Source organism: Tachypleus tridentatus, chromosome 13 (assembly GCF_004210375.1).
Source record: "Tachypleus tridentatus isolate NWPU-2018 chromosome 13, ASM421037v1, whole genome shotgun sequence".
NCBI classification, from domain to species: Eukaryota; Metazoa; Arthropoda; class Merostomata; order Xiphosura; family Limulidae; genus Tachypleus; species Tachypleus tridentatus.
Window position 1 is genome coordinate 81,282,203 of NC_134837.1, and position 14,065 is coordinate 81,296,267.

The 14,065-nt window shown below is 30.4% G+C and overlaps 1 protein-coding gene across 1 annotated transcript in view; it reads left to right on the forward strand.

Moving 5' to 3' along the window:
• Positions 1 to 14,065, forward strand: part of LOC143236197 (host cell factor 1-like) — a 73,879-nt gene that overhangs the window by 14,402 nt on the left and 45,412 nt on the right. The window contains 7 exon segments of the mRNA XM_076474489.1: positions 518 to 635; positions 2,158 to 2,457; positions 4,173 to 4,235; positions 7,665 to 7,786; positions 9,908 to 10,091; positions 10,538 to 10,704; positions 10,841 to 10,897. Of these exon segments, the coding sequence (XP_076330604.1) occupies positions 518 to 635; positions 2,158 to 2,457; positions 4,173 to 4,235; positions 7,665 to 7,786; positions 9,908 to 10,091; positions 10,538 to 10,704; positions 10,841 to 10,897 (1,011 nt within the window).

Genomic DNA, 14,065 nt, shown 5'->3' on the forward strand with positions numbered 1-14,065 from the left:
TTTGATGTATGAAACAGTAATCATGTTTTCATTTACTATTTGTATTATTGAATGTGTTCTGTTTTAGTAACCACTCTGAGCTTATCCAGAGTCTGTAACTGTTCATTTTCATTTTAAGTAATGCTTTTTTAAGGTATGTACTTCATATTTACATTGTGTTACCTCTTAGTTAAATGTTTTTACTTGCAATAATTTCAGTTGTGATATGGTTAGATTTCTTTATAAATTGCACAGCATAGTTATATTAGAAATCTTTTGTATGTTAAATTAACAAGTAAGAAATGACTACCTAATTTCCAAACTACATTTTTTTAACACTCTAGGATGAATACAAAATTCTAAAAAATTAACTGAGAACAGAATTATATTCATAGGTCTATAGGTTAAAGGTGAGCTTGTAGGTTTTATTTTCTTATAGCTAAATGTCAGTTAACTTGTATTAATTAATAGCAGCTGGTTGTAAAATGTTTCCTTAAATGGATACACATACATTAAGAAAGTTACTTGGTTATTGTAGGTTTGTTGTAAGGACTTGTGGTATCTGGAAACTGAAAAACCACCACCACCATCTCGTGTTCAGCTTGTAAGAGCCTCCACAACAACATTAGAAGTATGTTGGGGAAGTGTTCCAACAGGTGAATTTGTATTTTATGGTTTTCATGATTAATGTGAACTTGTTTGTTTTTCTTCAGTCACAAACATAAGATGATCACCAATATATAAGGCTATAAATGTATGGTTTTACATTGAGAAGATGAAATATACTTCTCACATATAGTGACATAAGGTCAGGATTGGTGATGCTCATTTTCTGCTGTTAGTAGTACTTCACTTAAGAGGGTGTGTTGAGAATTTTTTTGAGGTAAAAAAGAAACATTTGCTTGTACCTTACTTGCATGTATTTATCTGTTGTATGGGTTGTTTTTTTTTCAAACAGTTGATATACTAATTCTCATATAAAAATGAATGTGTTTTTACAAAATGATTCATGGAATATTAGTGTGTTTTGTACTGAGTGAAGATAATGCAGGTTAACTTTCTTAGGTTAGAATTTTATTAAAAGACTTAATTTTTGGGCTGAGTTGATACGTTTCATACTTCTTATTTGTTTTCTGACAATAAACTTTGTTAACTGACTACTTGTCCAATTGTATGTATAACTTTGTAAAATCATAACCTGTTTAAAATGTTGTCATATTTGTTGACAGCTATTCCCATTTATTTTAGCTGTTAATTGTTTCAGTTATTATATATAGGTGAAGCAACTTTTCATGCTTTAAGATGACTTTTTATTACTCATGAATTTACGTAACTTCTGTCCAGGGGATGGGTACTCCAGATAGTATGTAATAGATTCAAACTTACAAGAGCAACAACAATCTTAACTGTGTGGGTCACATCAGCACTTGTGCATTTGAAATATGTGGAACAAGTATGCTTCGACAGTTTCTCCTGGGGCATCATGAGACAAGGTTTGGATAAGATTTAATTGATGGGTCTATGAGCTTCTGCCTAGAGTTGTTTATTACTACCCTAGATAAATGGTTTAATACATGTGAAAACCATTTGATAAATTGTGTATAAAACTTGTATTGTCAGTCATTTTCAAAATAAATTGCACCATTCATATTAATTTTTTAAGAATGTGTTTGAAAATTGTTTTTATTTTCTCAATGTATGATTACTTTTTTCTTTCATGATGAAGGGGGAAGTTTGGTGAAAAACCCTTGCAACAAGAAGGGTGGGAGATCCCTTTTTTAAATACAAAACTCCAACTTTTTTTTATGGGTCTGACTAAGCTGGTATTTATTATAAAAAGGCAGCTTGTAACTAAGATGGTACATTGAAAATAACACTAACATGTGTTTCAGAGTGATTCTAAGTCTTACTCTGTCTTCTTCACATAAAGTGAAGAATTTCTGAATTACCTAAATGGAATGATTTTTGTCACTGAGTTAGGGGCTGCATTTCTGAAGATTTTTGTGAATACAAGGGTTTTGGGATTTTAGTGGGACAAATTCTGGAATTCTCAGGTATTTTATTTACATTCTGTTTTGTTTAATCAAAAGTAGTTTAGTTACTTGCATCTTTAAGTGTATTAAAAGATGTTTCACACAATTTATGAATTTTAATTGCTATTCTAATTATTTTCTAAAGCGGATGCATATTTGCTCCAACTTCAAAAATATGACATGCCACCAATTACGAGTGTTGCAAGTATTGCATCAGCTGGAATTAGCCAGACTACTCCCACCCAGTCTGCTCAGCCAGTCACTGCAGTGCCTACTACTCCATTTCAGCCAGCACCAGTGCCAGTAATGTCCACCACTCCAACACCCCCAACAACACCTGTCAAGACCCAAGTTTTGTCTCCAGGTGTAGCTGTTACTCCACAGCAAACTCTTCTGCGACCTCAAAATCCACAACATTCTCCTAACATCCAACCTTCTTCTCCAGGTAAGAGATTGAGTAGTTTACCTTTTGTGAAAAATGTGAATAAAATACATTTGTATTAAAGTTTGTAAAGAGTTCTGAAAAACCTGGAAGAGTCCTAGAAAAAACTATAATGTACTCAGTAGTCCTTAAAAGGTTATAAAAACTTAAATTTGAAAATACCACCATGCCAATCATTTCTTCTTTGGTTAACTATTTTAATTACTGTCATTCATAGTTCATTATTAAATTGTTTACTTGCCAGAATGATAAATTAAAACTTGACAAAGCAATTATTGCTTTTTTCTAAACATTGTATTTTACTAAAGTAATGATTATATTACTAAGAATAAAAAAACCTGACCAGGACTAATGAAATAATAGTAGTAAATAATGTCAAATATTTAAATATTTGTGAAATATGAGTGGAATCTTCTGTTACTAACATCGCTTGCAAGATTTTTTATTATTTGTTATGTGAAGTATTTATAGCCTTAAACATCAGTTTTAGAATGAAGCAAAAGATTTAATTATCCACAGTTAGTGGAATTGGTGAAAAGCAAAGTAGGTTCATCATGATGTCATTTTGAGCCGGAAGAAATAACTTGTCACTAACGTTGATGTTTTAGTTGTCTTAACTGCACTATACAGCAATGTATGTCAGATTTTATAGAAAATTAAAATTATGTAGGGCAATGATGATGATATAATTTTAAACGTTAAAGTTTTGATTAAGAAGCATTCAAAACTAATCAACTGTATTACCTTTTCATTGTGAGAAAAAATATTTGTTTTTGTGTTTTTTGCTATAAATATAATACTGACTGTTTACTTACATGATTTATTAATGTATAGTGTATTTTATAGAAACCTTTGTACACTCTGAGTTTAATATTTTAATGAAAATTTAAATTTCCTCCTTACTTTAATACTTTTAAGAATTATGAAACAGATTTATTAGTTTTGAGTTGATACTTATGCTTCTTGGAAGAAAAAAAAAGTGTTTTGGGGTTATGGAAAATGAATAATTACATCCTGGAAAGTTGTTAAAAGTCCTATAATTTTAATTCTTAGTTAAATGTGTGAATATTTCTTTACTCTTGTATTGTTCTCAGTTTGGATAACTGTGGGTTGGAGTAACATTTAAGTAGTAAAGTACAATTATTACTTCTATGTATCACGTACATTGTTATAAGGTGCTTTTACCGTTTTTTAAATAATTTTCTGTTTTAATACCAAACATTTTATTGTGTGGTGTAAAACTATTAGATTAAGCTTCTAATGTGAAATTTGTTTAACTCTATGTAAACATGCTTTAAATTTAATAAAAAGCCAAGGTTTTCAAAAATTATATTGGAACCATTAGAGCACAGAATAAACTTTATGATGTACTTAAAGTAATTTAATTTTGTAGAGAATTAGGAAATATTGTTTTCATTCCTACCACATTATCACACCTGCAAATATTTTCACAACACAAGAAAATCTGATTTAAATGTAAAACAACCTTAACACTCTCCCTTTATATGATCTGGTGAAACAGGTCAAGTATCTCATGGTAAATATATGCCTCATTGACTTAATAATGTTTAATAATTATTTTTTACTTTTAATTAGGTTCAAACCAGAAAGAATGGTTTCATATCTACAAGTCATTTGTGTCCTTGTTCATTTATAAAATAAATTGTTTTGTTGACCAATTTAATATGCAGCTGATACATTAAATAACTTATTTTTAGTGACTGTTACTCATCCTTCTGTACGTCTCCCGGTTACTCCCACAGCAGTCTCAACTGTTCGAGGTGTGTTGCATTTATGGTTTTACTCAAGTGGTTTGTTTAGTGTAATTTCCAGTATTTTTTAGACTTCTGGGAGAGTGTATTTCATATTATACTTCATATAAATATTTAAATTTTTTAGTTAATTTCATATTAATTTGTTATATGAAATAAGAGCAATGGGGAAAGGCATGTTTCACTGTTACTGGTGATAACCTTCTATGCTTTACAAAACTGTTTGTAGAGTTATTTCAATATAAGCAGTATTATTTCCTCTGTGTTATTTTACTAAGGTACACAAACAAAATGTATATAAATAACCATTTTCTGTGTAAGAATGGTAGTACTTTCTAGACCACTGACACATGCACATCATTGTCAGATGTTAATTATTGACCAGAACAAGTGCAATGTAATGGTCATAATACTTGCAGATAAACCCTTCATCACTGTAAATGTTGAAGTACTTTCTTTTGTGTTGTAATTTTATAATTTATTTTTTGTTAAGATCAGTCATGAAAGTATGGTCTAAGAATTACAACACTTAAAAAGTTCAGGATATTAAAATAAATCATTTTGTATTCTAAAATATATTTCACAATCTAACTTTCTATAAAATTTTTCACTGAAACTAATAATTTACAACTGTTATGTTATTTTACAAAAATACTTAAAAACTACAAAACGGGTTTGCCTCTTCAGAAAGTAATCATGTTTTCTGGAGTTTCTATTTTTCTAACACTTAGTTTAATAAAATAAATTTTCTTTTGTACTACTATGAAGCAATGAATTAAAAGATTTTTGCACATTACCATTTTAAATTGTTTAGGTTTTACAATATGAATGGCAGTTCTTGTGATCTGGTTTAACATCTTTGTATATGTGAATATGAAATATAACATTCTTAATATTTGTATCAGGTCATTCCATAAGTAATGTCTGAAAATTTAATACAGAAAGTGCATTGCATCATCATTTCTGTCTTTGTAGAATGCTTTAATGACTAAAATATGTAGTAGGACATGTATAAAAATGTTCAGACAAATAAAAGAACTAACCCAACTCTACTTTTTCAGATCATTAATAAAATAAACCCTTATGTAGATGGATGTGTCTGAGGAGCACATTAGGCATATAATGTTTTATGAGTTTAAAAAAATCAGTAGTGCAGCAGAAACTACACGAAGCATTCAAGGTGTTTATGGTGTGGAGTCTCTCAATAAAAGAAAATGTCGAAGGTGGTTTCAGAAGAACTGCACCCATTACACAGTTCACCATCATCCGCAACAGAGCCCTGGAAAGGTGTCAAAACTTAGAAAATGGGTTCCCTGTGATTTGACAGAAGCCAACCTTAGAGCAAGAGTGGACATTTGTACTTCTCTGCACTCTAATGAATGTAACTCACCTTTTTTTGGACAGGTTAGTGACTGGAGGTGAAAAATGGATATATTTATAAAAATAAGTGCTGCAGACAATGGTTCAGTGCAGGTAAACTGGCTAGAGCACAGCCCAACTGGACCTCCACTCTAGGAAAGTCCTGTTAAGCATTTGGTGAGATATTGTTGGTGTGATCCACTTTGAGTTTCTGCCATTCAATGTAATGATTCATTAGAATTTTATTGTCAACAGCTAGAGTGCTTGAATATTGCACTGAAAGAAAAGAGCCTACTTTGATCAGTCATAAAGATGCTGTGTTACACCAGGATAATGCACGGCCCCATACAGCAAGGATCACATCTGCAAAGATTGAAGAGCAAAAACTTCCACATCTGATTATCATCTACTCCAAAGTTTGTAGAACTATCTTGTTGGAAAAGAGCTTGAAACACATGAAGATGTCTAAATTACCCTCTCTATGTTCTTTTCCTCCAAACCCCAAGAATTTTATAGAAGTGGCATTCAGAAACTTCAGAATCACTGGCAGGAAGTAATTAATAGTAATGGAACATACATTATTGATTAAATAACATTAAAGGCATTTGAAATCATTTTGTGTTTTCTGAACCTAAAATTGGACATTACTTAAGGGATGACCTGATACATATGTCTTGTCCAATCTCTGAATTAATCCTTAAGAAAATATGGAGTGATGTATTTAATGATAGTAAAAATTTCTTAGAGTTGAAGGAGGTTTTTCTTAAAGCCTTTTTTTTTAGGGGTCCATTAAATATATATATATATTTCTTGTGCCTAGACTGCCCATCACGTCCACACACATTGGTGACAGTTAGTCATGTATATATGTGAAGTTTAAGGAATATAAGCTTACCTCTTAAAATATTTTCAAAGATTCATAGTATTAAGAACATTTTTCACTTGTTAGATAATATTTCGGTAACAGAGTTTTCTAAAAAAATATTTTTCTTCTCCAACTTGGTATTAGTAATGCTACCCTTTAACTTTTCTTGAACTAGATTCTTCCTTGTGTGTGGAAATATTTTAATGCAAAGCCCACTTACTGGGATGTAAGTATAGGCCACACTTTGAGAGCCATTGTTTAGATGAAATCATGTTTGTTTGTACATGTGCAACAAGTGACTGTTGCAAAGGATCAAACACGTTAACCATGCTGGTGGGCATGCATACATTGTCAGTAATTATGGTTATTCATCTCAATATTTGATTTAAAAGTCCAGAATCAAATATTGTGTGATGAAAACTGAAAAAAGAATTTGAACAGTATTCTTCCCTAATGTTTAAACATACAGAACATGAATCTTTTTTACCATTTCCCATGGTAAAATGAGTTTGTTTGAAGTAAATGTTAAATAACATGATTGTTTGGAAATCTTGGATTACTTCCTTTAAAACTTGCTCATCCTCTGTGCTGTGTTCTTGAGGGGAAAACACAAATGGTTAAGTGCAGTAAATTAAAATCTTAGGATTTCCAATCAATTATGTATACATGTTTTTAAATGGGCAAATATTTGGATGTAAAAAAAACATTTTATAATTTTACAAAAAAACGAAGTTAATCATAATGATGTTGCAAATTCTTGTGTTCTCCAGATGCACAGGCTGTTGAAACAGTACCCTACATATACTAAAAATTCCACTTCATGATGTTTTTCTCATTTAGGATAATTCAAGCTCTTTTTAACTTACACATGGAAGTGACATAGAGTACTGCCCAAAACCTTATCTTTGTGTTATTCTGAAGAATGCATTTGTGGGTTATTTTTGTATATTCTGTACTGGGTTTTGGTCAACTTTTAATGATTTGATTGTATGCATAATTTGCATATTGAATTTTGTGAAATAATATTTATTGTATCAATAGTCACACCACTAACAAATATTAAATCATCCATAAATATTTCTATTGTTTGTTTTTTGATGAAGTGGAAAGAAATGTGCTTTACAGATATTAAAATTAACTTTTATATTCGGATTGTTTAAAAGAATTGTATTGCTTATAACAGATTCTTTTGACATTTTATAAATTTTCACTAGGTGGCACAATGACAGTGGTTCGTACAAGAGCACCTGGAACTGTTGGAGCACAGCAAATAAGAGTAGTATCAGCTGGTCCCGGTGGAACCCAGGTTGTTAGGAAAGTTGCTGCTGTGGCCCCAGTGAGTAGTTTGTCTGTGATCGTTGTACGACTGCTTTGAATATAAAAAAGTTGACTAGTGTTATTTACTGAAAAAAGTCTGTAGTTCGGACTTGCAATTAAATTATGCTGTAACTAACTTTTACAGCTTTTCAATCTTATGTTTATAAGTTATTTCTCAAATATTGCCTTTGTTATAAAAAATTTCAGACTATGAACTGCAAACTGATTCCATACTTCATCCAGATGTGATGCAATATCAAAGAATTAACATACATCTATAGATAGTTTCATACATTCCTTTATTATCTTAGCTATTTAAAGATAATTGTTGAGCATCTGAATCAGATTTCTGTTGGGCCAGTTTCATTTAACCATGTTAAAATTATATAGAAAATGTTAAGTATAATTCTCTGGTTTAGTTTCTGAATTGCTTGCCATTGCAAACACTAGATTCCTTCTCATGTTAAACTAAATCCTGGCTGTTAAAGATTTGCTGTAAATGTTTAGAATTGTATCTTGAAACTAGCACTGGTGTATTATTAAAGGTTGATAAAAGTTTGTTTTTTTTTAAAAAAGAATGCTCTTAGCTCTAATCACTTGCTAGATCTTAATCCTTCAGTTTGGTATTTAATTTAACTAAGAAATGCAAAACTGTGTGAAAGAAGACAGATGAATGAGCAAACTAGGTTGAACAGTAGTAAACTGAAGTAGCAAATAAGTGGTTTGTATTATCTGAAAAACACAACTGCAATTCCTATATCAGTTAACCAAAGCCCTATGTCAACAGTGTTGCTCTATTGGACCAACCCTGTATCTCTAAAGATATCCACAGTACTATAATTCTGAATTAGCATATTTATCTTTAAAAAAAAATGTACATTTGAAAACATTACTTGTCTATTTTATACATGCACAAAAATTTTTAGTGAAGTACTTCTACTGAGTAAATGTTTGTGAAATTCTAAAGCTTTTACTAAATTGATGTGTGTGGAAGATCATTTTATACTAATAATAAAAAAAATCATCTTTAAATATTTCATTTCCATAACCTCAAACACTTTCTAAGTGAATATTAGAAGTGTTTTCTTAGTAAAGTATTTTATCTACCTCAATTGACTGTTGTGAATCATCAATGTGTAATGAAACGAACAGTTAGAAAACTCTTTGAATGTGTCATTTTGCTTGACTGTCAGTCTTCTTAGCATCAACTGTTAACCTATTCACATCTAATTTCTTTAATTTTATGGCTATCACTATAATTTGTACCTATTGGGGCAGCAATCCTTCTGTTAATAATAATAATAAATCATGATAGCTCATTAGTTGTATAGGTTCCAAGAGCACAGTGTGGATGAGCCACCTATATTTGCAAATGCTAGCCATAACAGCACTGTGACTGACATTTTTCAATAAGTTAATTTTTCAAATAAAATTCATAAAGCTTTGAAATGTACATTTTGGGACACCAAAATATACCAGACATTAGTGTAGAATGTCTTGAAAGCAATGTATTGACCAGCTTTTTAACTTGGCTCTAAATTGGTGAAAAGTTCTTAGCTACTCTGGGCTGAATAATGTTCACAAATACAAACAATCTGAGGAAAATTATCTTCACTTGTCATTAAGAAGAAATAAACATTAAGATTTAGGTAGGAAACAAAAAGAGCATTATATTTGTTTTAAACAAATAAGGATGTGTACATTATAAACATTTTTCCACAGCTTGATAAGATGTGGAATTTCACTGGTGGGTTGAACAAGTTTATTGAAATCTCAGCAAATCAAGATAGGAAGCTCAGATTTTATATTCTGGCTTAACATTTATAGCTTGTTTATGATTGGTTGGACACGTAAAAGCTATGTAAGGGATGAGAGAAAATCTAACAATTAGAGTTCACAGCAGAGTTGTATCACATGACCTTGAAAGATGAGGATTGAGAACTTGCATACATATTTCCTTTTGAAATTAAAAAATAAAACTTAAATTTGGATTATAAACTGTTTTAAGTTTTAACATTCCTTAATAATGTGCAAAAGTATCTTTTGCCATAAGTGTTTGACAGTATTCATTATTGTACACTTTACGTTTATTCCACATTTATTCTTGATAGATAATTAACCATGCTCCTTCTTTGTATAGGTAACAACAGCTGTAGTAGTCACCAGCATGAGTGGGATGGCAGCTCTAGCGGCAGCTGCAGCTGCCACCCAAAAAATTACTATGACAACGACACAGACGACCCCATCCCTTAGCAACATAAGAGTAGTATCTCCATCTGTTCTCACTTCACAAGGTATAAGGAATAATGCAGTGAATGTGCAAGGTGAGTAAAAATGTGTAAGTTTAAGAACAGTTCTAATTATAATGCTATCAAAGTAACAGACACCTAAGATACTCTAATGATAATGACTAGCCATAGGTGGCAGAACAATATGCTCATTTTTCATTGTAATTTAAAAAAATAGAAGTAAGGTATGGAAAGATGTGTATGTGACAGTTGTGTTAATTTGAATGTGGTTTTCCTTCTTGAACAAGCAAAATGTGCAATTTTAGTATCGTGAAAGGTTCTAAGTATAGTGCTTCTTTATACCCATAACAGTTGGAAATGGTAGCTCAGCAGTTATAGTTAATACATAATTCAGTGTAATTTTATACTCTTGAAAGCTCCTTGTAAAGGTAATTATAGTCTTAAGTGCACAGTACACTTAAAGCAGTGTGATAATGAATTGTTGAATCCAAGTTATTGCATATTAAATATTTGTTGAATAGGTACTCAGTCATTAAGAACTGCAAACCCTGCAAATGCAACTATCTTGAAGACAGCAGCTGGTACTCCTGGTAAACAAATCATTACAGTTCACAAGTCAGGAGCTACATCTAGCCAACCACAAATAGTTACTTTAGTGAAAACACCACAAGGCGTTACTGTGGCAACTGTAAGTCCAGGCTTCTCTTTGAGATTACTGTACAAAAAATTTTCAGAATTTTTTAAAATTTCATTTTAAAATAGAAAACATCATAACAACAGAAAAGAATAAACTTAAAGTAGCTTTTGTTTTTCCCTTTATTCAGATGCCAAAAGTAAGTTTGATTCAAGGAAAGGCTGGTACCATTCAAGGACAGTTGCAGGTTAGTGATTTATTATTGATCAAGTACAGTAATCAGGTTTGACTGAAGAACATATATATATTCAAAAAAGAAATGACAATGACTTTTCTCAAAAGAAAAGATAAATATTGTAATAAAATTAAAGCAAAATGAAGCTCTTTTAATCCAAGCACAAAATCTGACCCAACAAGAGTTTATTAATCCTCACACACACTTATTCTATGTATTATCACCATTCCTGAACATCAAATTCAGGATATCTTACTATGTAAGATTCTCCTGTTTGTACTATTGGATGCTTTTCAGATGTTGTGAACAATCCTGTGTCAAATTTTAAAATTGAAATAATTGTGACTAGTTCAACAATTTTGTAACTTTTACATAGCACAGGTTTTAAAAACATCTAAAGTACTAATTTCAACTTGTATGTAATTCTGTGGAATCTTGCTTGTAAACTATTAGTTAACCCTCTGTCAGTTTCACTGTTATTACAAGAAAGATAATGACCACCTTGGATGAATTTGTAACTCTTGTGTTGTTAGAAAGCCAGTAAAATTGAGATTGCTAGGGAAAATTGCCTACTTTTGACATGTTAGTTTGTTCTTTGGTGCATTATTTAATTAAATAACAGTTTAGTGAATTACTATTATTAGTTAAAAAAATAAGTAAAATTAATTATCAACAACAGTCAGCAGTAAAAATAAACAGAAGACTAGTAAATTATTTTTTGTTTTTCATGTTTTATTCTTTATTATAATAAAAGTAACTAAAATGTAATAAAAGGAATCTCTTTAGGTTATTTAAGGTTAGAATAGATAAAATAAATAAATAATATAAAAATGTTTCATAAGATATGCATGAGATCAGCTTGTGGGTAACATAATTCAGTAGCATAAAATGATCTCCATGTTTTCCAAGCAATTTACAAGTTATAATGGTCTGAATGGTAGTTCGACATATATTTCAGAAGGCAACAGAATTTAAGTATAAATAGATGTATACTGTACTGGGTTTAAATCAATTTAGGATAAACAAATATAATTTCATGGTACAATTTAAAGTCATTCTAGGGAGAAAAAAAAACATAATTTGATTTATTTCAGTGGATTTATATTGGATGGTTATGAGGTTGGTCAAATTTACCAACCTTGTATAGAATTAGAATAGATAAAATATACAGTTGATTATATATTTAAGAGGTTTTAGAAGAATATGCAAATGAAATTTGAGAATTTTGAGATGAAAGTTTTTATCTTAACATAAATCACTTTGCACATGGACTATTCTAAACAAATACTATGTATTCATGGACAAATCTTTATTTTATTTAAAATACTTTGCCATAAAATGGCCTTTTATATGTGAACGACTTATTCTTTGATTGTTTATAACTAATGTTTACTAAAAGACTGCCAAACTGTATGAAGGTATACACACTAAATCAAAACAATAATATAATTTATAAAGGCTTTAAATGAGTACAAAGAGGTCATATGGTTGATAAAATTGGCCAAGTACATATTGAAAAAGTTAACATTTTTACTGCTCTTTGCCTCACTAGTGGGTCACAACCAACTTTTAGTAATGGACTGCATGACAGACTGACGGGTCTCGTACAATTCCGTTTCAAAGCCAAATTTCTCTTGTTACGTATGAATTTGGTACACTGTGACTACTTCTTGACACCTCTTAATTGTTTAACTTTATTTATAGTTATTATGCAGCAGTGAAAGTGTTAATGTATACAGTTATCCATGTATTGTTTCTCACATTATTTCTTTCTCTGCTAATGGTTTTATTACTTCAGCCCTTGGTTACAACCTATATTATGATGTCATAATATGTGATATGAACAGTTACTAGTAAAGCTTAATTTTGAAAATAGCTATAGGCAACATTTAAATATTTCCTTTAAAAAATTAAGAACTAAAACTTGTATGATATTAAAAGTTGATTTATCACGTATGTGTTTGATAATAAGTTTAATTTTTGAATGTAATTGTGTAAAAGGTCATGACATGTGCATGACCTAGCTGTAATGAGAGGATTAAACAAACAAGTTTTTTAAGAAATAGTGATTTGTAACCCCTGCCCATATGTAGATAGACATGTCAGGAACAGATTAAAAAGAACAGAATAAGCCTTGGCTCCTCAGTTATGTAACTTTTTTATTGTTTTTGGTATTTTTCTTACAGTAGTTATAATAATTTTCTTGATAAACCATTTCTAATTTCTTAAGGGAAAGACTAGCTTAATAACTGCTTATTAACCACAAGAAAAATGGGTTTCCCTCAAGTATATATCCAATTAAAAGTGACTTTAGTAGAATCAAGAGAAATAAAAGTAATGATATCAGGAGTTTAATGATGATAAAGCTTGTTAATAAAACATAACCAAAATATGAATTTAAATATAAAACCATTCTATGAGTGATGCATCAAACAAACCACAGGTTAATGGGCAAAAGTAAATATTTTTCAACCTTTTGGACATTTACAGAAAATATTATGAAAAGAGAAAATGCATTAATGATTAGGCAGTAATAGTTGCCAGGAAGCTTAGATCAATGCCTACAGTAGTTAACCCTGCAGATTTTAAAGATTCAGCAATAAATCTCGTACACCTGTCATAAGTTGCTTGTATTAATTTTATAAACGATCTTGCTAGCAGATAAAAAATGTTCTGCATAAGATGAAGTACTGTAGCAACTCGAAGTTTTTCACAAAAGTTGAAATATGAACAAAATCCATTGTATATTCCAAATGGAATTGTATACTTCCCTGAAACTGTCAGAACAAATTAGTGTTTAAACAGCCAGTAAACAAACCATGAAATATTTCATACATTTTGTTCTGTATAGTTTTGTTTTTACCTAAGGAAAGTAGGATTCAGTGCAAAATCAGTTAAAAAAAACCACTGACCCAAACCTACTTGCATTTGTGTTGACATTCTTGACTTAAAATTTCTTAAATTTTTACCTGTTGTTCATTTAATGCATTTGTTTTAGACTAGCTTATGTTTCAGTATATTTTGTTTTACATATGTTGATAAACCTCTCCAAGTTTTTCAAAATGTCACGTGGGTATAAGTACTGCAGCTGATAAGTGTTTTCTAAAAGAAGAAAAATGTTCATCCCTGTTAATTAGTAACTCCCAGCAGTGTTAAACCAAATATTTAAATATTAGAATT